This window comes from Alligator mississippiensis, chromosome 3, assembly GCF_030867095.1.
Source record: "Alligator mississippiensis isolate rAllMis1 chromosome 3, rAllMis1, whole genome shotgun sequence".
Lineage (NCBI taxonomy): Eukaryota > Metazoa > Chordata > Crocodylia > Alligatoridae > Alligator > Alligator mississippiensis.
Genome location: NC_081826.1, coordinates 283,078,114 through 283,105,128, shown reverse-complemented (window position 1 = coordinate 283,105,128; position 27,015 = coordinate 283,078,114). Strand labels below are relative to the sequence as shown.

The window sequence follows — 27,015 nt, the reverse complement described above, 5'->3', positions numbered from 1 at the left end:
AATTATTAACTCAAACTAGAAAATGTAGGCAGACCTCAAATAATATATGACTATGCCAGCGGTAATTGTGTGGTTAAAGAATTACTTACAAGGCAAAGAAAATATATTTGGAAAACAAGTTTTGGTTCGCTATTGTACAGCCACTGTAAAAATGGTTACCATCTTACTCAAAAGATTGACTCTGTGTTTTGTATATTCAGAGTTGTTGACTTTGTCAAAAAGTCATTTTTATGACTTCTGGTGAACTGGATTCCTTTCTAGCTCACATGAAGTCCTAATCTTTTGAGGCTGAACATTACCTGCTTGAATATCAACTACTGCAATTGAAGTCAATAGGAGTGAAGTGCTAGTAAACCTCAGTTAAGCAAAGCACTTGATTTGCTGGGGAGAAACTAGAGTAAGTTTGAAGACCAGAGGGTGAAGGAAGATTTTGCAGGTAGAATGAGGGGGGGTTGGTTTGCAGAATGTTTTACGAAATGATACATAAATTGGAGAACCCAAACTGACGTACTGGTTTCAGATTGTGAATCAAGCAAATGAGGGGAAAAAACAATTTTGTAATGGCTAATATAAATTTGACGTAGACATACTTATGGGGGAAACAACATGGAAGCCAACTGCTCTGGCTTTTGTAATTTTGTAAGATAAAACTATTCTTTAACAATATTTAAAAAAATTAGAATCGTAGGATTTTAGATTTATTTGAAATTGAAGACAGCATGGCTCTGCACAGATTCAGGGCTTGATGCTAGCAGTTTTGATTGTAAGCTTGGGGCTTAAGACAAGTGTTTTTACTGAGGGCTGGGAAAAGGATGAAGAATATAATATTTGTAAATAAGTGAATACATACATAGATATAGGTGTCCTAACTACTTCTTTACTTAGATAATTAATTGGCTAATTTCAGTAGAGATGTGAACATAAAACTCAGTGACCATTAACATTATACAGAGTGCTGAGCATAACTCAGTCAGTGGTAGCTGAAATAAATTACACCATTTGAAAAGGTCATACTGATTTACTTAATGTTTTCCAAAGAAATGAGGCATATTGTGTACTAGTGAGACTAGTTCCCTTTTCAGCACAGCTTTTATAGTTAAATAGTCTTTCATTGTTATCCATCACTTTTAAAAATCAGTTAACGTAGCCCAAAAATCCTATAGCAATTTAACGTTTTGTTGTTGTTAAACTTTGTAATCAGTATTTATTGTTACTCCTAGCATGGATGGGAAGTGGTTGATTCCAATGATTCTGCATCTCATCGCCAAGAGGAGTTACCGCCACCTCCACTGCCTCCTGGATGGGAAGAAAAAGTGGACAATCTTGGTCGTACTTACTATGTCAACCACAACAACAGGACAACTCAGTGGCATCGGCCAACTTTAATGTAAGTGTTAAAGAATTGCAATAAATTGCTTGGGCCAAATAAGATTTTAAGTATGGATATTCATTCTTTCAAACAAAATTATTTTCACTCAGGAGAGCTGAAGACTTTTCAAGGAAAGAAAAGGAAACATACTGTTGCATAGTTCTTTACCATAACAGATGGGTTACAAGTTTAATGTGAACTTTGATATATATCTGGGAGTATTCTCTTGACTCTTATCTTTAAGAATAGGGACCGACATTCAAAAAGCTGGAGACTGAATTGATTCAATCTTTGCAGGTTAGTCTAACCTGCCTAGATTGAACCAATCTGCAAGTAAATAGACATTCAGGAAATGCAGGCAGATGCCTGCAGTTGCTCAGGCCAGAAGCTCGGGGAGGGGTGCTAGAGTAGTCCTCAGCTACAGGGAAGCTATGCTAGGAGGCATGGCCAGCCCCGTCAGTAGTAGCCTCAAGTGAACTGGCCAGGGAGGGGGTTTAATTCCCCCATCCCTGTCCTACTGGCATGGACCTGAGCCAGGGTCCGCCTGGTACTCCCTCCTCACTGATACAGCAGCAGGGGCAGGGGAATGGCCATTCACCAGCCAGCATGGCCCTCTGAAGCAGAGTGGGAAAGGAGGGGGATTATTCCCCCCCTCCACTCCACTCTGTCCTTCGGAGACTACAGCCAGGGTCTGCCAGCCCCGATGCCACTGATAGCTCACTGTGTGAGGCAAGTGGCAGGATAAGCCCCCTCCCTGCCCCCTCTGCCAGATGCTGAGGGGAGGAGGGAAATACTGAAGTGGCGAGTGGGGAGCGACCCTGGTGGGGCAGCAGCCACTCTCATGGTTTCCTGAGAGTTCAAGCCTTTTCCCGGGGGGGGGACCTGAGCTGGGGGCAGGGCAGAGTTGGGCAGGCAGAGCTGCTGCAGGGTGAGCATGGTACCAGGGCTTGGACAGGTGGCCATAGCCTCCCAAGCCCTCCCTAGCACTGCCACTGCTCACCCCTTGCAGTGTGTGGCAGCTCTGCCTGCCCTGCAGTGCAGCCTGCCACCGGGAAGAGGCATGCACTCCTAGGAAAACTATGATGGAGGCTGCTGCCCCTGTCAAGGTCCCTGCCCCTTCGCTCCTCCAATAGCAGGGCTGGGGGCATGGCCACAGGCTGGCCAGCATGGCCCCCTTAAACAAGGGGGAAAGAGGGGGGTTATTCCCCCCCCCCCTCCATCCAGCATGTGGTGGAGGGGGTAGGCAGGGGGTTTTTCCTGCCACTCTCCCTGCTCAGGGAGTGATCATCAGGGCGGGCAAACCCTAGCTGCTGTCTCTTGTGGGTAAAGGGGAGAATAAACCTTCTGCCTGTCCCCTCTGCCTCAGGGGGCCATGCTGGCCAGCATCTGGCTGCGCTCCTGCTCCTGCTGCTGCAGCAGTGAGGGGAGAGCGCTAGGCAGGCCCCGGCCCAGGTCTGTCAGTGGGTCAGGAGGGAGGAATTAAACCCCCTCCCTGGCCAGTTCACTTGAGGCTACTGTCAGGGCTTGCCATGCCCCTGCCACTGGAGGAGCAAGTGGAGAAATGCCTGTCAGACCTTGCAGGGGTTCATGCTGGTGGGACAGGGGAGGGAAGGGTGAAAAAACCTCTTCCCTGCCCCCTTTTCTTTACCGGGGACTGACATCTGGCCACACCCCTGCCCTTGCCCACTCATGCTCCAGCTAGGGAGCAGAGGGGCAGGGACAGCTCTGCTCTCTGGAGCTGAGAACATAGCCTAGCCCAGGGCTGCAGAGCATGCTGGGATGCTGGGGGACTCTGATTTAAGTTAAACCAGGAAGGGGTCTGGGACAGAAGTTGCATAAACTGATTTGAGCTCAATCAGTTAAGTCTGATACTACATTCAACCAGGTTTATCTTAAACTAGTTTTGGCCATTTTGAAACTGGTTTATGTTACCTGAACCTATGTTCTGTTACAGGTTTAAACAAGCTTCTGATTACTTAAACCAGTTTATGTGTAACATCAGTCCTTAGCCTAAGAGGTTATTTCTCTCAAACCATTCCTTTTGAGAATTAGAGGCCGCGGTCCTTCACTTAGTGTCCCAGGTATTCAGCAAGGTTGTCTCCTAATGGTGTGTTTAGCACAAATACAGTGAAGGAATCCTCGCCTGCAAAGGAATATGCCTCCAGGGGTCCCTAGGGGCAGCTGAGTGCACAGGAGAGTATTCATTGGCTGTTTGCAGTAGAGCACTATGGGTTGCTGGGGAACTGTGGGGTGCTGAAGGACTGAGAAACCCCCATCATGCTCTGCTAGAGCATAGGGATATTCAAAAGGAAGTGCTTCAAAGCTCATCTTGTGTTTTAAGGATCATGTCTGAAGCCATTTTTAAAACACTTTTATGTCCATGTGGCAGTTAACTGAAATTGAACAGTGGGTAATTGGCAATGTGTTTAAGATATTGGGAGGTTTGCACTGAATCTTCAAAGTATTCTGCTATAAAAGGCAAGGAAAATCTATAGAAAGCTTATTACATTTAAATTAAGATAAATCTAATGAGCTTTCCAAGGAAATCCTGATATAGGTGTACAAACTGTAATTTATGTAATCTTCTTATGCTGCTCTCAGAATTGTTTAATTTTTTAAATTCTACATTACTCATGATTACACTTCTAAAAATATGATAGGCTTAAAGGCTATATGCATGATTGAGTAGGGAAGGTTGAGCACAGAAATCAGACGTTAGTCAACCATCTAGATTTATTTTGCTTTTTCACATGCAACTATTCATCTTCAGTGAGCTGTTATTACAGAAATGTCCCGTGTTCTTGCTTGAGCATTTATATCCATCACCATAATTTATATTATGCCCACTGGGTTGTCTTAAGAGCCTTCTGCTTTACTTGATTTGTTTGTTTATTGTATTCAGAATTCTAGTGACTAAAATATGCAAGCATTAACTCGAGCACTTATTATGTATTTATTAAAAATAATAGTTCTACTAATGCTTAATACAATATTTTGCCACTTAGTTTGTAAAATTTGCCTTATTTTTAAAAAACAAACTGTTACAATGGAGTTTGGCATACTGTATTTTGAATGATGGATCTCTACTAGGTTGCCATATAATTATGGTCATGGCAAGCAAACCATTCTTCAGTGAGATTTCAGGTTTGATTGATCAAGGTAATTACATCCCTGTAATATACCTAGGTTCGAAGCCTATTCTATCTCTAGTATTTCTTTGGGTCTTTGGTCTGCTTTCGGGCATCTTAACCACAAAGATTTTATTCCTCTGTGCCCAGGAGGCAAAAACTGACTAAGACATCTAGATTCCTTATGCACATCAATTTTGGCCTAATATGATCCCCAGACAATTGGACTTGAGCTTTTGCACATGCTCAGAAGAGACCCAAAATGGCTACTTAGCAGTCTACCTGCACCTGGGCTCTGGTTCATCTGGGAAACAAATAAACAGTACAGAAATCCCCCAGTACATTAGATGGAGAAGAGCCACGCTAACTGAGCCATGGTTTAAAGTTAAGACTGTACGTGCAGCTCGTTGTTGCTTGTTGAGAAGGATAACGAGGAGGAGGGCCCATTCCTCTTTTGCCTGTTAGCACACTGGTTAGGGCACTTGCTCAGGAATAAGGGAGCTGAGTTCTAGGCCCCATTTAGTTAGAGGGTACTTTAGTTCACATCGCCTACTTCTCAGAGAAGTACCTAACCCCCAATCTATGAACAAGGCAGGATTGAAACCACTAGGCAGCTAAAAATCATTGGGCCAGAAGGAGAGGCAGCAAGAACAAGCTTGACTGAGGCCCAGTAAGGGAGGGCGTTCCCTTGAGGGAGAGGAAGGGAGCTCTGGATTCAGTTCCTTGCTCCCAGCGTTGTTCATGCATTTATGCTTATGCATAAAGATGTACAGGGAAAGGAATGTGTCGTCTGATTTGCTAGAAGGATAAGTATCTTCTCGTGTCCCTAGTTCAGATACTGCCACTGGCCAAAGAGAAAATGAGGACAGTTATACCATGGTCTGTGTGTGTAGTATGTAGCCTGTGAGTTGCATTTGGCACTTGAGGCTTTAAACTGTACCCTTCAAAGCCTTGTTCTTAACCTAAATCCCTCTTAAAGGCTGCAGCTCAAACTTCAAAGGCTGTATTGGCCCTCCCTCATCTGCCCACCCAACATCTTCCCTGAACCAGGGGCTGTAGCAAAGAAGGTGGGGCCTGGGCTGCATAGATAACAGGGATTTCCCTCAGGTCAGGGAGATCCCCAGTAGGAATATTAAGGTGGTTTCCACTCATTCACCTGCAAATTAGCTGTTGGGGATTTCCCCAGCTGGCACAGAAGCACAATAGCTTGTGCAAATCCTCCTCCTCCTGCTTACAGTATCTTGTTCAGGGCATTTTTTTTTTTTTTGGGATGGCGGGGGGGAATAACTGGAATGCAGTGCATTTAAATACATGTTCCTTTTCAATTCTCCCTTATACAGAGGGTGAAGCAGTGCAGGAAACCAGTCCCAAAGCACTGGTTGTGGCCCCTTGAATTTCTTGAAATGATGTGCTCAGTCCTCAAACTGAAAAGTGTGATGACATAATTAATCCTTATGAAATTAGATGATATTCCCAGGTCAGTTTAGTTTGAAAACATCCATATTGCAGAATCTCTGACACTTATCCTCCGTGATTGGCAATCCCCTCACAGAATCCAAGGTTTGAAGTAAATGTAGAAGTGGAAGCAAAGTGACAGAAGATCTCGTATACGGAAATGTGTGTTAATTTAAAGGTAATAATCATTGTCTTATTCTCCTCTCCTCTCCAATTTTCTCATTTCCACAATGGCCAGTGATATGGCATCTGAATCAGACAACAACATTAGACAAATAAACCAAGAGGCGGCTCATAGACGGTTTCGATCTCGGAGACACATTAGTGAAGATTTGGAGCCAGAGCCCATGGACAGTGGAGATATACCTGAAGTACGTATCAGCCTTGGAATAATTTCCTCAGCATTTAAACTGTTTTATGGTTTTAAAATAATCTACCCAAACAGATGCATTTTATTTGCCAGTTAGTTAATTTCTACTATATTGAGCAGTATCTTTTCAGACCAGTGTTTTTACAAGGCTTTTTGCGATAACTGCCTGAGTTAAATTCTAGTGGTAATTGGGTAAAATAAAACCTAACTAAATCCGTGTATTCAGAGCCATACAAATTTTGAATATCTGACATGTATACACACATCAAATAATAAAAGCACAGGAGAGTTCTAGGATAATTAGACTTCTAGTTTTGTACATTGGTTGCTATGGGCAGGTTAAGGAATACATTTTTCCTCTATGCTCAGCTTTGAAAAATTGGTTGGGAGGTTTAAGAAAGAAGTTTAAGTAATCACATTAACAAAATGAACTCTGAATGTGGAAAAGACGGGTTTTTTCTTGTTCCCCCTCCCCCCCGTAAGTCTAAGGCAGCATTTCACTATTTGAATGTTTGGTTTACACATATTTGAACTGAGTAAATAAAATTTGCTTGGAAATATAAGCAGTCTTTCAGACTGAAGCTGGCTGTTTCATTCAGTTTTCTTGAGTATTTTATGATAAGATTCAGAAGGAACAGTTTATATTCTAGTAGGTATTTTTTATTTCTGCATGCCAGTCATGCTAGAAAGTAAGAAGTTGCTGAGACCATGCTGCACTCTCATCTTTCACTTATAATTGATACCCTGTATGTATTAAGAACAATTTCCATAAAGCATTTCATTGTAAAATGCTGTTATTTAAGGCTAGGGACAGAAGTTGCACATAAACCAATTTAAGTGATCAGAAACTGGTTTAAACCTGTAACAGAATATAAGTTCAGTGCTCATAAATCAGTTTCAAAATGGCCAAAATTGGTTTAAGGTAAACCTGGTTGAATGTGTTCTCAGACTTAACTGACTTGGGACGAACTGGTTTATGCAACTTCTATCCCAAACCCCTTCCTGGTTTAAGTTAAATCAGTACTCCAGCATGCCTGGCAGGGCTGGGCTGTCTGTTTGTTCCAGCCAGGCAGGGTTGGCTCCACTCCTCTCCTCCCTAGCTGGAGCACTATCTGGGTCTGCTCTGCTCTGGCTGGGTCAGAAAAAAATGGGGATGGGAAACCCTGCTCTGTAGTGTTGCCAGGTCTGCCTGGCAAGGGTGCAGCGGCCTTTGCCAGGCATCCCCAGATCCCCACCCCATCTCACTCGCTGGCTGGTAGCAGGGGCAGGGCTACACCCTGGTAGCCTGAGAGAAAGCAGGGGTTTAATCCTCCCATTGCAGGGGGGGTAGCACGGGTCCTGACAGGCTGCACTTGTGTACCTAGGGCTGCGGCAGCCAGATGCCAGTAGCCTGGGGGAACGTGGGGGGTTTACTCTCTGCATTGCAAGTAGCAGCAGTGGGGGGTACCGACATGGCACCCTGGGCCAAGTCCCTCCAAGGAGCTGCCAGCCAGCTGCGGGGAGGGGGGACATGACTTGGTGGCAAGGGGGGAACTGGGACTAGTTACAGCCCAATTCACTGCTGCCTCCTGCTACAGCAGCGCAGCTGGGGCTGGCATGGCCCTAGGGGGTGGGGGTCAGCACCTGCTGCCCCTGCCTCCAGCCCTGTGCAGGGGCTGTGGCTTGCAGGCAGGCTGCAGGTGCAGCACAGCTCCCTGCCCCCGTATCTTTCCCAGCAGAGGTGGTGGCAGAGCGAACTATCATGGCGGGTGCACATGAGCAGACTGCCGCCAACCAGTTGCTGCCCTAGGCCCCTGGACCACGTGGCCGGGCCAGACCGGACTGGGTTGTGGCAGTCCATTGCCTTTCCCCACTATGGCCCATGCCCCAGGCCTGCAGTAGCCCACCCTGAGCAGCGGTAGGCAACAAGTGCTTCACCTGCGCCCACCATGATAGTTCGCTGTGCCGCTGCCTCTGCTGGGAGAGGGAGGGGGTGGGGAGCCACACGGCAGATGCGGCCTGCCTGCAAACTTTGGCCCCCCATGCAGGGCTGGAGGCAGGAGGTGGCAGGTGCTGCCCCCCACCCACTGGGGCCATCCCAGCTCTGGGCACGCTGCCTCAGCAGGAGGCAAAAGTGAGTCCGACTGTAACTAGTCCCAGCCCCCCTCCCTCCCCCTGCAGGCAGGTCACATCCCCTCTCCTCAGTCCCTCCCTGCATCCAGCTGGATGCTTCTTGGAGGGACTCGGCCCTGGATGCCATACCAGTGCTCCCCACTGATGCTGGAATGGAGAGATTAACCTGCACCCCTTGCCCTAGGCTACTGGCATGTGGCTCCCATGGTCCCGGGTGCATGAGCGGAGCCTGTTAGTACCCACACTGCCCCTCCCCCGGGGTAATGGGGGGATTAAACCTCCACTTCCCCCCACGCTACCAGGGTCTGACCCCGCCCCTGCTCCTGCTGCCAGCCAGCAAGTGAGGAGGGGTGGAGGTCTGGGGATGCCTGGCAAGAGCTGCTGCCCCCCTCCACCTCCAGGCAGATGAGGGTGGGCAGGCTTGCCTGGTCCTGGCCATGCCCCTCTTCAGCTTAGTTTCCCTCCAGCTGAGGGCTTGCTCTAGCACCCCCCGGTTTCTGGCCTGAGCCACAGCAGGCACGTGCCTGCATTTCCTGAGTCAAAAGTGAATGTCTGTACACTTACGAATTGGTTCAGTCTACACAGGTTAGACTAACCTGCAAAGATTGAATCAATTCAGGCTCTGGCTTTTTGAATGTCTGTCCCTAGCCACCAAGTCTGTATGTTAATCCCATCTCAGTGCAGATTGTGGTCATGTTTTAAAACAAACTCAAACAGTAGAAGGAAAAATTAATAAAATTTAATTCCATTGGGAGTACATTTAATGAAACTTTAACGCCCTTTCATCTGCAGTTGATTAGTTTGATTTGTATGTTTACACCCAAACCATGGTTTCTGTAGCACTGTGGGGAATATTGTCACTAGAATAGCTACTACTCTTAATTTCTTGTGACCTTTGGCCTCATTACAGAGGTTGTAGTTGTCCGTCCATCCCACCATCCATCCATCTGTCCTTCCTTCTGAAGTCAATTATGCAATATTTAAACAGCAGAACTGTTTAGCACATGCTAGTGATATTGTAGGCAGCATTGAAGGTACTCAAAGTTATATGTCTGCCTTATTATTTCCACTGATAGCCCAGTGGAGACTTGTCACAAAGCAATTAAAATGCACATATTGCTGCAAGAGCATGGGTCAGCTAGGAGAGATCTGCAGTGGTAAATGTTTGCTATCATCTTTTCCTTTCCCTTTTGTCAGCCCTGGGAAACTATTTCAGAGGAAGTGAGTGCAAGTGGAGATTCCTTAAGCCTGTCCTTGCCACCTCCCCCGGCCTCTCCAGTTTCTCGGACCAGTCCCCAGGAGCTGTCTGATGAATTGAACAGAAGGCTCCAAGTCACTCCTGATTCCAATGGGGAACAACTCAGTTCTTTGATAGTAAGTATTGTGCTCACTAGATACACTACTGAACAGACCTCTGTGACTGTATGTCTGATACAGTGTCTGACTGTCTGAATCATCCATATGTATGGGCAGTTGTTTTTGGTGGCATTATGAATATACTAATTCATATTTGTAGGCTGGGATTCCTTTTTTGGTAACTTCAACCTTGTCTCATAATTTGATATTTGAGGTTGAACAAGGACAGGATTATTTTATTAATTACGTATCTATACTTTCTATACTACAATATACTGTACTAAACCATTGTACTTTTTTAAGCAGTTTGGATTGCCCAGTATTTCATAAACAGTGGCTGAAATTCTATTCCATTGAAGTCAGTGGGAGATTGGATTGAATTCTTAAAGTAAAACATTTTGAAGTCTTATTTAGTTTTCACTGTTAATTCTTTGCTGTTCAGTTAAAAAGAGCTTTGTTGGTTTTGCTTACCGCTTGTCATGCATCTGCAAGATACAGCAATATTGATTTGAATTTCAGTGCTACAATGCAATGTTTGTTTAGCTTACAGAGTGCGGTGCTTTGTTTCTGTGTCTTTCTTGCTATTGTGTGTTGTGTTTTCATTAGCATTTTGCAAATGAACACAGAAATCTTTCTGTTTATCCTAAGTTTTTACTTGCACTAAATTTTAATAGGAAATCTTTCTTTAAAATTGACTGTACAATGTATGTAGTTAGAAGTTCACCATTCAAAATACCACTAACAAGAAAATAACTAACTTGCCTTCTTTCATTTTGGTTTAACTTTCTTTTCTCTGAGTGAAATGTGGCAAAACTACTACAGTTAAAATCACACTGCTTGTTTTTTTTTCCAAAAAAGTATTATGCTTCTGATGAGTTTTATCATTTTGCTTTATTTTTACTTGCAATCAACAATTTGCAAAAATCTGTCTCTTGAAAGTGTCTTAGCTTGATCAGACCATTACAACAGTAGTTATTTTATGAATACAATTCCCTGTACGTGCATGTATATTTTATCAAAAGTATTATTCTCTTGACAAAGACCCCACAATTGAACTGGATCAAATATCAAAAGGCTTATAAAAGAATATAATTGTAGCTATTTAGTTGTGGTAGAATCTTTAGGTAATTTGAAGCAGTCAATCAAGGTTTTATAAGCCCTATATGTATGTTCTCTCTCCTCATTAGGATGAGAAGTTACAACTTGTATTTGTAATATCCTGTAATCAAGGAAGACTGATATCACAGAAGAGAAGAGAGATATGATTGCAGGCTTAGGCATGTCTTATATCTCTGATAAAAGAAACAATTGCAAATATTGAATGAAACATAGGAGGCTGAACATATTGCAGTCTAATGGGACATCTTATCAAGGTACCTTTGTTCAGGAGATAAGGAGTCTAAATTTGGCTGTGTTCAGCTTAAATATGATTTTATAAAATAAAGTAGCTGTAAGGTATATTCGGAAATCCTTTTCAGTTGATGTCTTACAATGACTTCAATGTCACCTGCAGACTAGCCCAGTAAACTATAACCTCAGTTAGAAAAAGGAAGAGCTGAAAGGGTAAAACCTCTATGCTTGTGTGGTCCTCCAGAGGGGTCTATCCACACTGGACCAATTTCAGGAACAGGACCTAGCATCTTTTATTTGACGAGTAAATACCGGAGCTGGGAATTTGTCTTCATTAAGATACCCAAGTAATAATATTTGCTATAAACTGGCTAATTTACAGAGCCATTAGGTGCTTTCTCTTGCATATTATCGCAATCATAATTATAATCAGAGCACTTTTCAAAGTAAGAAAACACATTGAATCATTAAATATATATGTATGTGTATAGAAGCTCTTTTATCATGCGATACATAAATACGTCTGTGTAACACTGTATATACATCTGTGTAAGACTGCACCTCAAGTTGCTAATCTTGATCACATTATTTGTGAAGCAAGTCTTGTCCCACACATCTTGGGTGTATAATGAGTTTATATTTCTTTTTTAAAGTCGCTGATCTTTCAGTAGTGTGCACTGTTGAGCCCAATACTTTTAATCTAACCAAATATGGACCTTATGGGGGAGGGTTGAAGATTCTAAGATGCTCCTCATTATTTTGCTTCATGCTATTTTTTGTGTTACTGTAACACATAGGAGGGCCATTCTGAGCCATTCTTTAAATAGGCGAGAGAGTTTGTATAATTTTAGCGCATTCTAATTCATACTTTATTTCTTATACTCTTCTAAATAGGAAATAAAATACCTAAAGTAATGAGAGTGCAAAAAATTGAAAGCTCCTAAAGGATGATCTATATGTATGGAACTTGCAGCCCTATTCAGACTGTATAGAAAAGCAATGCATCTAGTAAACAGCTGACATGAAAGCACTGCTTGTCAGCAAAATTAATTGTGGCAAATCAGAAGTCTATTGTGAAGGGGGGGAGTTACTGATGCTAGAAAGGAAGAGTACAGCTAATTGATTTTTCCATCTTGTGGGATTTCTAATGAGAGTAACAGAAACAAGTTATCATTGATTTTAGGCCAAATGGCCTCCCAAATGTCCTATGAAACCAGTACAGTATGTGGTGCTGTTTTAATGTAGAGGAAAGTTTATCTTTTTTAGTTAGCAGGTGCAGTTCCTAAAGAGGGAAGCTGAAACCTTGCAACTCATGGTTGGAAATGGCTCATTTAGTTCCATCCTAAATATAAGGGAGATGGGAGTGACTCTGTGAAGAGAGGGGGGAAGAGACTGAGTAAGCCTTGCGGGAGCCAAACCTAAGGGGAAGGCTTGGACCGTGATCTGTGTTTCATTTTCAGGTAGTGTATTAATAGAGCCAGTCTCTCTGAAGGTGTTAGCTTCTGTCTGGAACAGAATGAAAAAGCCACGTGTTCACACTTTTATTTGAGGATGGAACATTGTGAGCAGGGTCCGAATTAGAATGTATTTGAAAGGACTAGAGAATAAGCCCTTAGGGCTCACCAGCAAACTGCCTCCTCAGTCTCCTCCCTGCTTTCATCCTTCACTTCCAGCGACTGCAAACAGGGGGCCCATGCCAAATTAAATGAAGGTGGAAAAGTGGAACCTTTGAGCCCTTGGTACTGCAACACAGCCCAGGATGCATGCTGGGTAACTTTCTAAATAAGCCCTGTCTTGAGCCAGTAGGTGCGCATGTGCTGCAGGTTTTTGTGTACATTCTGGCAAAGCTGTTTTCTTTTTTTAGTCGTTTTTTACTTCCATACTACAGAATAATTAATAATATTAAAGTACTCTGACATACCCCCAAGTTTCTCCAACCCCCCATCCCGCCCCCAAGCTTAATGATATAAGATGGCTATCACAAAAATATTGGTATGGTAAGGCATAGATTAAATTCACTATCCAAAAATGCTTATTGGTTCTGCTTCCTTTGTTCTCCAATCTTTTCAGTCACTTGAAATAGTCATATTGCTACCAAAGGAAACCAATATAAGCTGTTAGGAGTCAGCTGTTGTTGACATGATTCTGTAGCAGTACAAGTGTTGCAAAACCACTTCAACTTTAACCTAGCTTCATTCAAGGTCACAGTTGGAGTGAACTAGATCCTGTAGCACTACAGGATCACACAGAGGGAACTGCAACAGTGTAGTGGTTGATGCACGCTCCTTAACATCAGTTTTCCCCCTCCCCTCGAAAGCAGCTACAGAATGCGTTGGCCCACATGCTTATTCTTTCTTCCTCTTTCCTTCCATCTTTGATTTGTTAGAAGACTCTCGGTATAATATCCCTCCTTTACTTCTCTTCACTATTCCTTTATTGCTCTTTGTGGGTGAAATGACAGGCTCTTTGAATGAAGGGAGAACTATGGATTTGGTATACCTTGCCTTTAGACAGGCATGGTCTTCTATGACATTCTCATTAACAAGAGAAAGAAATGGAAACTAAATGCAAGTATTGTAAGGTGGATATTTAATGGGTTGGATCATCGTACTCAGTGAGTAATCCTTAATGGCTAAATGTCTAGTTGGGGGGCAGTGTCAGTGGGGCTCACCAGGGCTCTCTCCTGGGTCTGGTACTGCTTGATATCTACATTAATTATTTGAACAATGGGATCGAGTGCTTAATAAAGTTGTGGATGACACCAAGTTGGGTGGAATTGCAGACACTCCAGAGGGCAAGACTAGGATCCAGAATGACCTGGTCAGCCTGACAAAATAGTCCTCAGTCAAAGAGATAAGATTCAACAAGGACAAGTACCAAGTCCTGCGCTTGGGATGATGATCTCACGAGGTCCCTTCCAGCCCTAAACTTCTGTGAATCTGTGAAATACTTGCATGCACAAATACAGCCTGGGGAATGACTGGCTAGGCTGTGGTACTGCAGAGGAGGACTGGGGGTTACAGTGTACCATAAGCTGACTGTGAGCCAACAGTGTGCTCATCTGTCAAAAAAAAAACCCAACGCCATACTGGGTTGTGTCACTTGCAGATCAAAGGAAAGATTCTTCTGCTCTGTTCATTGCTGGTGAGGTCTCACCTTAGAGTACTGTATCCTGTTTTGGACTTTACACTTCAAAAAGAGGTGGACAGTTTAAAAACACGTCCAGAGCAGGACAACAGAAATGATCAGAGGCTCAGGAGATGAGACTTATGAGGAAAGGCTGAAATAATGTGGGTTATTTAACCTAGAGAAGAGAAGGCTGAGGTGGGATTTGATAAGTCTAAAAGTACCCGAAGGGTGATTTATAGAAAGGATGCAGATGTGCTTTTCTCTCTGGCTGTAGGGTAGAGGACTAAGAACAATGGTCTCAAACTATAGCAGGGGAAATTTAGGTTGGAGATATCGAGGAACGTTTCTGATTATAAGGGTGATCAAACATTTGAACAGGCTACTTAGAGAAATTGTGGACTCTCTACCCTTGGAAACATTCAAAAGCAGGTTGGACAGATCCTTGGCAGAAAGGCTTTAGTCATGGATGAGTCTGCCATGAGTATGGGGCTGGATTAGATAACCTTTTGAATTTCACCTTCTGTCACGACAGGCATGTGTCCCAACTCTCAGTTTAGGAGCAAGTAGCTACAGGGATCTGTCAGTTCTTTGATCAAAGACCAGGCCTTAGCAACTGCGGCATAGACGGGAAATAACCTGCGAGTTTCCTGGCATGTAAGGAACTCTCAACCTTCACAATATTTGGAAGCAGTCTTCTCAAGAGGGTAAGGAACTAGAAACCACCTCCCTTGCCCTCCCTCCTCCCCCTCCCCCCCCCCCCCTTTTAAGAACTGAATGTTTACATTGATATTAAGAAGGTCCCCAGATGAAAAGTAGTACAGGAGATGGCATTGGTCCTGTGGTCTTTGAGTCGCAAAAACCAGTTCCAGCTGTTAGATAAATGCCTACCCACAAGTGTCTGGACATACAGGTAGATCCCTGCCAGGTGGTGGGTACTAACCTTTTCTTACCCTCACTCAGTTAATGTGCAATCAAATCTAAGTCCCTTATCAGTATTTCATTATGCCATATGCTGTACTAGCAAGTCACATGGTTTATTACAAGTCTTATGACTTGTTGTGTCAAGTCATTTAAGTGAGGATTTCAGCTTTCAAATAAAATATTTAATGATTAAAGAGAAAAGCATAAAAGATGGAGTCAAACTAAGGGCAAAAACTTGGAATCCTGAAAGCAAGTTAGGAACTTTTATTTTTCAAGAAAATCCTTAGTTTTAAACTAATCTTAAGGCCTTGCTTCACAAGTTTTGAATAGATGCCTTATTTGAATGAGATGGGCAATACTTTGCCTTGCAGTAATGAGAACTAATTCATAGCATGACCAGTAGAGACATGTTATTACTGTGATTATCAAAATAAAATTTGATTTTAAGAGGACATTAATCTCAGTCTTCCCCTAGGAAGCTGGGTAATTAACATGCCTCTTTTCAGTGATGAAATCTAAGTTGTTAAGATAAATAATTTAGAACTTTGCATGGACAGGTAGGTAAGTCTTTTTGGCATAAGTGCTGGACAGACTATAGATTGCAATATCAAGGGTTCTACCTCTTGGTGGTGTAGAAGGCAGGGAGACAGAAGCCTTAACATCAGAAGTGCTCTTTCCCTGGTCAACAGTTAAGAAATTGTGGCAGTGCACTTAGTCTTCTCTGCATTCATGTTTGTACTCGCTAAGCTCTGCATGCTGTGCTGTGCTTTTGCAAGGTACTTCATAGACAGGGAATATAAGAATATAAACAGAGTTTGTTGAAAGGCAGGGGTTTTTTGGGTTTTTTGGGGGGGGGTTGTGGCATCTTTCCCTGGACCAACTATAGCTGGGGGGGAGAGGTCAGACAACAAAAGAGCTGGAGCTGGGCATTTTGGCACCCAGTGCAAGTCGCGTAGTGGGCAAATTGTCCCATATGTGCTACTATGTTTTTTTGAAAAATCACTTGTTGTATATGATATAATAACAATAGAAAAGAGCACAGACCCAAATTAGTGTCAAAAAGCGAGAGAGGATCACAAGTTTGCGAAGCTGTTGCATGTAGCACCATGTATCAACACAGAGTGCCATGTATGAAAAGACAAGGTTCTTTGGGTAAATCCAATATCTTTTTTAGACCAACTCAGAGAGTTGGAAAAATTCTTCTTTGCAAGCTTTTGGAGGAAGGGTCTGCAGATGATCTGTGCTTTTCCTGGATGGAGTGGTAAAGCAGCCAGTACGTATGCAAGACAGCCAGTCATTTTAAATGTAAATTGAGATGGTCAGTAGGTAAAAGACAGGTTGGAGGGGCAATGGGGGGGGGGCCGCAGGTTTGTAATGTTTTGCAATGGATACAAAAAATCAAGGATTTAATATAGACATTGGATTTATGACCCATTACAACCTGTTTGACATCTGACTGCCTTTAGCTGACCACCTGCATTCCTTCACACTTTTCCCTACCTCTTCCCCCACTCCTGTCTCTACCCTTTGTCTTCAAAACTTGCACTCATTTGCATGCCACAGACTTCTTGTTTACTTCAGCTTCTTTTCCAATTTGGAGAACGCAGAACAACAGCAGAGTCTCCCAATGTCTGAATAGTGTTTGTGCCCGAAAGCTTTCAAAGATCTTTCCCCCAACTATTTAGTTGGTTAATAAAAGATTTCACATCTACCCAAAGTACCTTGCCTGCCTATGTCCTTAGACCAACATGGCTACAACCAACAACCCTGCAACATGTACAGAAAGAAGTACTAGAAAGTTTGCAATTGAAATGGCACTCTCTTGTTTTCAAACAAATAAACTATAATTAATTCATGAAACAAGCCCCTTCTCAAGTTTAAAAACAATGTTAAAAACAATGTTTATTAAAACATTACCCCAAATTAATATAAATTCTAGAGTTTTCAAGAAAGTCTGGGGTTAAAGACAAATGTTCAGATTTTCCAGGATTCTTATGAAATCCTGTGCCAGCAGGCATCTTATTTAAATATGAATTTGCTTTGCCTTTAACATAGCAAACTTGTCAGTTAAGGAATCGTAGTTTAGCAGATTCACTATATGTTACTCAATTGACAGGATTTCCAAGTAAGATAATCTTTCTTGTCCAATCAGAGACCTTAGGTAGTTCTAAACTAATTTTAAGTGACTGAAGCTGAGCTTGACGGTAGCAATAGTTATTATGTAATGTCAAAAAATCCTTGAGGCAATGTTGATATCTGGCTACATCAAGCGACCTTACATACCTTGGCCTTCCCATCTTTAAGATTCTAGCAGTCTGGCTGTCCTGCTGCCAAAAGCTGGAGGAGCCAAGGATTTGGAACGTGAGTCTTTGGAAAATTTTATTTCTTACCTGGTTCTTGGCACTGCAGAATGGTTGAGCTCAAGGGCAGCCCAGCAAGCTAAACAGCTAATCACAAGTTGCCATTTCTTTCCCCTTTGCTCTTTGTAAAATAATGAGCAAATCGGAAAATGATTCATCTCAGGAACCAGGTGTCAACATCATGTGGTCAAATGTTGCCAATATCATTCTGGTCTGCTGAGCTGAAAAGCACCTTTTTTTTTCATAGATTGAACCAAAGGTGGCTCTTTGAATGCCAAGCAGAAGAGCTCCTGGCTGCAGGTGGTTCACACTGACAGCCCCCAGGTTAGATGGCTCATGCCCTTCTCCCAAACCACTTCTGAGGAGAAACCGCTTATGGGGCTGGGCTTTTCTGTAGGGTGACCCTGCTGTGCAGCTGGGACAGCCCTATTTTCAAAAACTGACCTAGTGAAGGAGAAGTTCCTGGACACAGAAACTGAGGAGGCTCCTGGGACTGGTGTTTCAGCCCAGCCATACCCCAGGACCTCCCACCCTCTGCCCCTGGCACCAGAGTATCTCATCCTGCCTCAATCTGTGGCTGAAAGGTCTCTCTCATTGTGGGCTGTGTCCAGGGGCCTTTGCTGACTCCATCCTCTCTGGGCTTGGACCTTCCAGGGGAGTATGAGGCTCATTCAATTTGGTCCATCCATGCATGTGGCAGGGAGACCCGGTGCATCCCACCCAGCTGAACCAGGCAGGCTTCTGCACCCTGGGCCCTACCCTGGAAGCTAAGCTTATCCCTGCCCTGGCCCGTACTCTGTCCAGTGGTGAGAACCGGGCCAGCCAAGGTCTGTAGTATAGCCCATGTACAGAAGGGGATGGGGGTTAGAGATACGGAGCCCAAGATGAGGGCCAGCAAGAACGCCTGCACAAAGAATGGCCGAGAGAAGACAAGCTCAACTCTTGGAGGAGGGCCCAGGCTATGGGAACAGGCCCATTTCAGCCAGTGGGAGCACATCAGTTCCCCCTGCTACCTGTGGTAGTGGGCAAGAGCAAACAAGCCCCATGTGTTGCTCCCTCCTGCCTGCCCATACCCTCCAGAGCTCTGGGCAGCAGGGCACAGGGATAGGACAGTCTGTACAACTTATACCGAGGTTCCCCTGCTGGGGCCAGTTTGTCCAGAACTATGTTTTTACAATAAGTAATACACAAGTAACTAAACATCACTTCCATTTGCTTTAGGAATAACCCCCTCCCACCCCCACTCCCAATGCAAGGGTTCCCAGCATCAGTGCAGCCTTGTCACTGCCCTTACTACAGTACTGAAGACGACCTTTCGTTGACTATTTTGACTACAGCAGCACTGCAACCTGACTAGAACTTGTTGGGATTGGTGATCCTTATCTTAAAAATAACTATAAATAAATGAACTACTTCTTTAAGACAAAAGGTTAGCATGACAGTGCAAGGTGAAGGTCATTTGTGCTGATTGAAGATAAGAATATCACGACTTCTACCAAGTTCTGCAGCAGCTGATAAAAGCACAGAAGAAAACTTTCTTCTAAGAGAGAGTGCAGCATGCACACAAGAAAACACATGCTTAATAACACCATTTACAGCATCTCCAGTATCATTTTTATTACAAGTAGTATGGTTGTTGGTACAATTTAAACAGAAAGATAGAGGATTAAGAGTAATAGTCCCCCTAATCCCCATAATTAGTGGGTGTTCGGGTTTGTGTCACTTACATATTACCAATAAGTGCACTTCCATTAGTCATTAACTGCTGATTGTACATTTCAAACCTGTGTATGTTCTTAAAGCTAGTGTCTATTAAGGAATTGATTCTCAGGGCTATATGTAAAAATATGTTGGTTTTGCCAACCCAGGACAACAGCAAAGCCCTGCCGTGGCGAGTATCCCAGCTTATGTTCTGCAGCAGAGGTTGCAGCCTCTTGTCATGTGATGCAGAAACATCTTGCGTGCATAATCATGCCTGCATGATAGTAGAACTTTTCCATTCCCTTCTATGGACAATAAATATTCATTCCTACAGAGGGCTTTATGCAGGTGATCTCCAGAAGGAAGAGGAAATTTTTTAGGGGCTGCATTGCAGACATTCATGCTCTCTCATACAGTAGAGAGTTGATTATCTGGAAGCTGAGTTTTGTGAAAGTCAGTTCACCGAAGATTTTATAGTAACAAAACCATCCAGCCGCAGTAGGGTTTTGGTTGTTGATGAGACAACTGTATGTTGTTTATTTAATAGTGCTTTGAGATTTTAAAACGTTACACAGTAACATTTTTTATTTCTTTTTGCCTTTTAATATTTGCTGCACAGTAATTAAAATATAGTTTATAGCATTTCATGATGCACTGTTTGAGTTTCTAGAGAAATAGATTATCTGGAATGATAGTGGCACTAATTATTCCAGATAATCAACATTCTACTGTATTTGGCATTTTATTCCCATCGTCCCTGAGCTGTCTTTTTGGAGCTACTTGATGTCAGAGGCATTGTGATACTTTTCACTCATTGTTCACTTTAGGTATGTCCCCTTCTCCCCAAATCCCAGCCGTACCCCCCCCCACTTTACTTTTTACAGGGCTGTTGAATCTGCTTTGCGTTTTCCCAGAGAAGTAGAGGAGCATCCAGCTCCTCTGTCCTTTGAAGTATGTCAGTAAAACTGGACTATTAAAGATGACAGTACAAGATGCATAGCTGACTACTTTCCTTTCCCATTTAATCCAAAACAAGGTCAAAAAGAAACAGCCGAGGATTGGAATGCCGAGGATTTAAGAGAAACCTGCTCTTGACTGCTTGCCAAGGTTTTATAGATACGTAAAGGAGAGAGAGGTTGCAAGATGAGAATTATTTATTTCTCCTGCAGAAAAAATGCTGAAAACTAGAAATGAAAGCAATTAAATACAAATCCTATGTTGAAGGTAGTGTAATTGAGAACATTTTTCCTTTTTTTTTATTTTCAGCAAAGAGATCCTTCATCAAGATTAAGGTCTTGCAGCGTAACAGATGCAGTTGCTGAACAGTCTCAATTATCACTGGTAAACAAAAGCTAATTTTTATCTATCTTCTATATTCTGGTTTTAAAAACTCTGCTTCTGAATGGTACCTTTTCCTGTGGTGATGGATTTAGCTGTTTATCATTTAACTTGTACAATATACGTATCCCAAACTGTAGCTGATACCAAATTAACATCACAATGCACAGAACCACATAGTAGTGAGATCATACTCATTTTTACAAAAGATTTAAGAAAGATGATTAATCCAGTGGATGAAATCCTACTGCATTGAAGTGAGTGGGAATTTTGCATCTAATTCTGTCTTTTTTTACGTTTGTCAGATCTAAAATTAGTATAACTGAAGGAATCTTCCCTAATATTTTTTTTAATGGTTTTTTAAAAGTAAGGTTTGTTATGGAATTTCTTTTAGAAACATGATCCCTATCCTATTAGTAAGGTGACCATATTACTTCTGAGGAAATCCGGGACACTGCCCCCCTTCCTCTCTCACATCAGCAGCACTGCTGTAGGCAGTGGCATTCTACCATGGTGCCTGCCACCCACCTGACTGGCATACCATGCCACTCTGCCTCCCCATTAGACTGTGCCCCATACCTCTGCGATTCTGGGACTTCAGTTTTAATTTTCCCCACCCAGCAAGGACTGGTATATAAAATCCAGGACAGTCCCAGTCAAACCAGGACATATGATCACCCTACCTATTATGAACCATAACAACTACAGCAACACAAGGACTCTTTAAAAATAAATTAATGTTGGCATCAAGATAGTTATGCTTAAGTATTCATGTAATTGCATAACTATTTAGACTGGGGCAAAATCAGTGGATTTTTTTTTCTTGAAATTTGAAAGGTGAAAGGTATATTTTGAAACAAGTTCACGCTAGGGCTGTGCAAAGCTTCGGGTGTGGATTCAATTTGGAGGAGATTCGGCCCGATTCGGTGGCTGAATCTCCAAATCTAAAATGAATCGGGGGACTAGGAAAAAGGTTCAAATCGATTCAAAGCTCTCCGAATCTTTGGAATATATTATTGAATAGCTAAATCATTGAATAGCTTCAATGATTTGAGCAGTCCCCGCAAACTGCAGCAGGGAGCCAGAGCCAGACTCCATGCCAGTAAGTAGGGGGCGGGGGAGAAGGCACTGGAGGAGCAGGGAGGGGCTATAGGGGATGCCCTGCCAGGCCCCATCCCCTGCCTGCTCCCCCAGCCCCTCTCGACCCCCACCCACTCCTACAGCCCCCTCCCTTTTCCTTAAGGAAAAGCCCCTACTCACTGGGTGCTGCCGGGCAGTGGGGGTGATCCCTGCTGCCCCCCACTGCCCCATGCTGCATAGGGGGGCTCTTCCACGAGCCCCCTTACCTCCCCACTCCCCCAGCCCCCCCATGGCTGCCCTGCCCACCTCAGTTCTAAGAAAAAAAACCCCAAAATGCCAACCCCCACCCCCCCAGACTCACTGGCTCCTGCAGCAGTCTCGGGGCTTCAGGGGGCACATGGAAGAGCCCTCCAGGCAGCAGGGGGCAGTACGGATCACCCCCTGCCAGGCAGGAACTGGTGAGTTCGGGGGGGGGGGGGTTCTTAAAGGGTCTGAGGTGGAACAGCCATGGGGTGGGGCTGGGGGAGTGGGGGGGGCTCAGGGGGCTTGTGCAGAGCCCCCCCATGCAACGTGGGACAGTGGGGATCAGTGGGAATCGCCCCCCTGGCAGCACCCGGTGAGTCGGGGCTTTTTTTTTTTTTTTTCCAAAGTGCCGGAGCTGGGGCGGGCGGGGCAGCCAGTGCGGGGGATGGAAGAGTGGGCAGGGGATGGGCCTGGCTGATTCGGAGATTTGACTGCATTGCTTTGGGACAGTGATTCAAATCACTGAATCAAATCACTGTCCCCCGAATCTCCGAATCCGAAGCAAATACTAGCCGCTTAGCACAGGCCTAGTTTACATTATCCATACTTGATATTTCAGTAACCATTGAACTTCTTGAGTGGGTGGATAGACTTTTTTGTTTTTGTGTGTCAATTTTATTTAACTTGGTCCAGGTTTTTCAAAGACTCTCTCAGGCTTGCACTCGCTTGCTGTCTCTCACGGACACACACATGCATGCATACATACATGCAAAACACCCATTGAGAGGAGAATTAAAATCACTACTATTTTGTAAATGTGAAAAAATGCACCCAGGGCATGTCTACACATGCAATTAATGTGGACCAATTTATTCGTGCGCACTACATGGAAGCCGGTTGGAGCAGTCCAGGCTGGCAGGTGACTTAGGCATCAGGTTGCCAGCCCAGGGCTGCTCTGACCAGGCTCCATGTGCTGCGGGGGTGGAGCTGGCTGGAGTACAGGGTACCTCAGCGCAGGGCTAGCCAGCGGGCAGACCCTGCACTGAGGTACTCTGCACGTGCACCAGCCAGCCGCAGAGCAGCACATGGAGACAGGAGACCTTCCAGCCCAAGGCTGGTTGCTCCCCCATCTCGAGGCATACTGAACCCCAGGCGGCTGTTTCATGGCTACTTGAGACACAGCATGCCTCAGTACGGGGCTCTGCAGCATGTGGAGACAGGAGAGCAACCTTGGGCTCTCCTGTCTACTTACCGTTTCACAGCTGGCTGGGGCACAGTGTGCTTCAGTGTCACAGCTGCCTGCCAGCTAGCCCTGCGCTGAAGCACCCTATGCTGCAGCCAGCTGGGGCAGTGTTTACTTATGAGCTGTTCCTCCCAAAAAAACTCCACAGCAGGTTAGTACTTGCATTTTACAAGACTATCCTGTTGCAGACTAGATTAGCTTCATGCACCCTACTAGAGGCACACGTGTAGATGCTGAGAGGTTTACTGCACAGTTAATTAATCAACTGTACAGTAAACATCTTGTGTAGATGCACCCATATTGTACTAAATAGTAGAAACTTTACCTACTTTTTTTTTTTTAAACTGATCTAATGTGTCACCTAGCTTTATTCACAGTGCTTCTCTTTACATTGGTTCGTGCAAAAGTCAAACATTTGTGTCTAATATCCATGCTAATTTTATGACCCGTATGATGCATTATTTTTTCTTAATGTATCCAATCTAAGAAATTAACTGAATCCCTTTTAACAGGAAAAGGTACTGAGAGAATTTTTCGAAAGGGTAGCTGTGGGTTCTGTGTCACTCTATAACTACATAGGCCTTTGCTGCTGATACCCAGGAAGTTCTGTACATTTTCTTATCCTTGAATTTAATTCTACGGTGCCAAAGAATTGTGCACCAGTATGAGCTAAATCACAATTGTAGATTAGGTTTTGGGTTCAGCTTTTCAAAATACTTCAAAACATGTGACATGTCCAGAAAATGGACATTTCCTTTAGAATCTTAACATATCCCTATTATTATATATATGAACTTACAAATGAAAAGTATTCTTCACACTTGCATGGGAATGTTGGATAAATACAAAATAATGTAAGGTGATAACCAGGATTTCTTTCTTCATTTGTTGCTACTAAACTATTATAGGTTATTTATTTTTAGTTAGATATTGGTCAGATAATTCATTTATATGAATGTGATTTTGTTAAACAGTTGATAGTTTTTCCACACTTCTTTGTATTATTCATTTTTAATGCACTGTAAAGCTAGAGAGAATCCAGTCATTCTACACATCATTCTGAGATGATATGGTATTACAATGATAAATGTTTTGGAATGTGTCTAATGGAAATGCTTCTAAAGTGCTATCTACCTATTTTCTTTTCTGGATAAAAATGGTTGTCTTGCACTGGTCTCTTGGATATCTGCTTTTTCTGTATTTTCATTTTTCTTTGTCTTTTATCAATAATGGGTTCGTTCTTCTGGTGTATAAGGTTGGGCTTTGTCACAATTCTTTTTCCAGTGTGTTGTTTTATAAATGTTGACCTCGAACTTAAAGCAGCAGAATTGAAAACATTACTTGATCTGACCTATCTTCAACTTCTACTGGACTAATAGTAATTTTTCTTCTACCAACTTAACCCACACCTTATTCCTAAGTAAGCTGTCTTTGCAGGGCAATGTTGCTCCTTTCTTAAAACTTGGAATACCAGGTTCTCCTTTTCACAGAGCTTAGCACTCGCTGATGGCTGCAATATAGCCTCTTCATTTCTAAATGGCTGAACTTTGTTTGTAGAGCTGAACATATATAATGCCTTTGTGTCTGAAGGATGTAATTGCCTTACATTACAGTAAAGGTTCTGTCATTATCACAGCAGTAGTGAATATACTGAATCATTGACCAGAACTCTTACAAATTAGTTTTCCCAGTCTTGGAAGTCATTGCACCAGTAATGTGTGTACATCTGAGGATGTTATCAGTGATTGATGGCTTCATTTTTCGTGGTATGGTTTTTTATATCATTGTATTATAATCTAATTGTTCTCCATTAAAGTGTGTAAGAGAGTGGCTGTGATTCCTTGTTCCTGAAGATATGAGAGTAAGCTATGCCCTTCATCACTAAATATACTTATCTGTAACATTAATTATCATTTAACAGCAGAGTGGTCCATCTAGGAGAGCTCGTTCTTCAACTGTCACAGGTGGTGAAGAACCAACGGTAATAATACTCTTTATCAAACACTTTATGTAAATAAATTGTGGGTTGGGTTTAGGATCTTGTAAGGCAATGAACATTTTTTTTATACAGCAGCAGTATGCTGGTTACAATAAGTTTTTTCTGAAACAATAGTTATGTTGATATTGTCTTTTGTGTGTGTTTGAAATACTTTATCCAGCTAGTAAATACTAATAATATCAAAACTGTATTAAATTCTATAAAGGTAAATGATTTTTAGACAGAGCTACCCTCTGAGTAAATACCATTGAGTTGCCATAAAATTGAATGGTAAGTGCTGTGATGCTCAGCCTTCTGGCTCTGTGTGCTGGATGAGTGGCACAGGGTTGGTGTGCAGTTGTGATCCTGTGCACTGGTCCAGTCCCATTCACTGGATCCAGCATGTGCCAACCTGGTCCCATGCTTCAGATCTAGCTGACCGCTGGCCCAGTCCCATGCTCCATATCTTAGCTGTACACCGGCCCGGTCCCATGCACCAGATACAGCTGCATTCCCCAAACCTGCTCATTGCATCAAGCCATGACATGACCCCTCACATTGGCTGCACCATAGACTGCTGATGTAGCACAGAGGGCCACATTATCTGGCCTGCAGGGCTTCCTGCAGGTCCAGCAATTTAGGAGCAAGGGTGCCACATTAACGCTCCCCCTGTTCGCTTACTGTCAAACTTCCCAACCCATGGGGAGTCCTTTGTGCTGAATGATACAGCTCCTTAGGCTGGAGATTGAGCACTACTTATACAGTGCTTAATTTTTTATTGTTAAAATGCCATTTAAAAACCAACAGACACTTTGGAAATATAGTTTTTACCACCTTTGCTAGCTGATCGTGCATCTACGTTCCTAACATGCACAGCGGACTAATTCAGTGTAATTCTTAGGCTTTAATGCAACTGTAAGAACCATGGGACCATACACTTCTCAGTACAGAATCTTGTACTTTATTGCCAACCTTGATTTTTTCCAGTCCTCACTCACTAGCCTGAGACTGGATGTTTTTACCTTGAACCATTCGAAAATATGCTCTAGTTTGTAACTATTGAACATTTTCTATCACTAAATCATTTTTCATATCTCATTAGACTTTGTCAAAGCATGCCATGTGCTTAGTCTGTTCATATGTAAATATAAAGCAGTGGAGTGTCCTATTCATAACAGTAGCAATAATAATATTGAGATTTTATAAATATATGTGTGTGTCAGTGGAAGCCAGTGTAATTAAGGTTGATTTATTTGTGGTGGTGGTGGCGGTATGTGCTCATTACTGACAAAATGAAGACCCATTATGTTGCACTTCATGTATTTGCTCTTTGTTAAATTTCAAAACCAGTAAAGGATTTCTTGTGCTAAGAGTCAGTGCCTTTCACAAAAAAGTGCTTTTGGCTTCCAGGGCAAAACTGAGGATAGAGAGCCACATAGAACAGGCAAAAATGTGCGGTATTGATCCCCAATGTAGTGCCAGTCTTTGGTTGGCAGATACTTAGAAACACATTGGCTTTGCAGATGTTAAAAAAACTGCACTTTACTGGAAGCAGTAGCGCGTTACTTCAACCTGGCTCCATAGCATCTGCATAGATCAGGTGCTTCAGTGGGGCTTTTTGGTGCTTTTATCTGAAGTTGGTTCAATCGGCTATTAGATAAGTGCCAAAAAAACTCCGCTAAAGGGCCCGATCTGTACAGACATCAGGCAGGCCAGGTCCAACTAACACGCTGCCTTGCCTGAGTATGTGCTGGGCCACTGATTTGGGGGTTTGTTTTTTTTATGGGAGGAGGTTAACCTCTGCATGCAACCATTGTTTGCAACCAGAGTTGCAAAAGCTGAATTCAGATTAGAGCTACTTTGTGAGCACCTTATCATGAAT

General features: G+C 43.2%; 1 protein-coding gene across 5 annotated transcripts in view; it reads left to right on the top strand.

Moving 5' to 3' along the window:
* The window catches only part of NEDD4L (NEDD4 like E3 ubiquitin protein ligase), a 352,508-nt gene that overhangs the window by 253,197 nt on the left and 72,296 nt on the right, over positions 1-27,015 (top strand). For 3 of the 5 annotated variants that reach the window (XM_059725263.1, XM_006268859.4, XM_019495950.2), the window contains 5 exons: positions 1,221-1,387; positions 6,191-6,323; positions 9,632-9,808; positions 20,518-20,592; positions 25,077-25,136. In XM_059725263.1, coding sequence (XP_059581246.1) covers positions 1,221-1,387; positions 6,191-6,323; positions 9,632-9,808; positions 20,518-20,592; positions 25,077-25,136 — 612 coding nt within the window. The remainder of the gene's footprint in view (positions 1-1,220; positions 1,388-6,190; positions 6,324-9,631; positions 9,809-20,517; positions 20,593-25,076; positions 25,137-27,015) is intronic. The other 2 variants (XM_059725264.1, XM_019495951.2) reach the window with 1 other exon arrangement.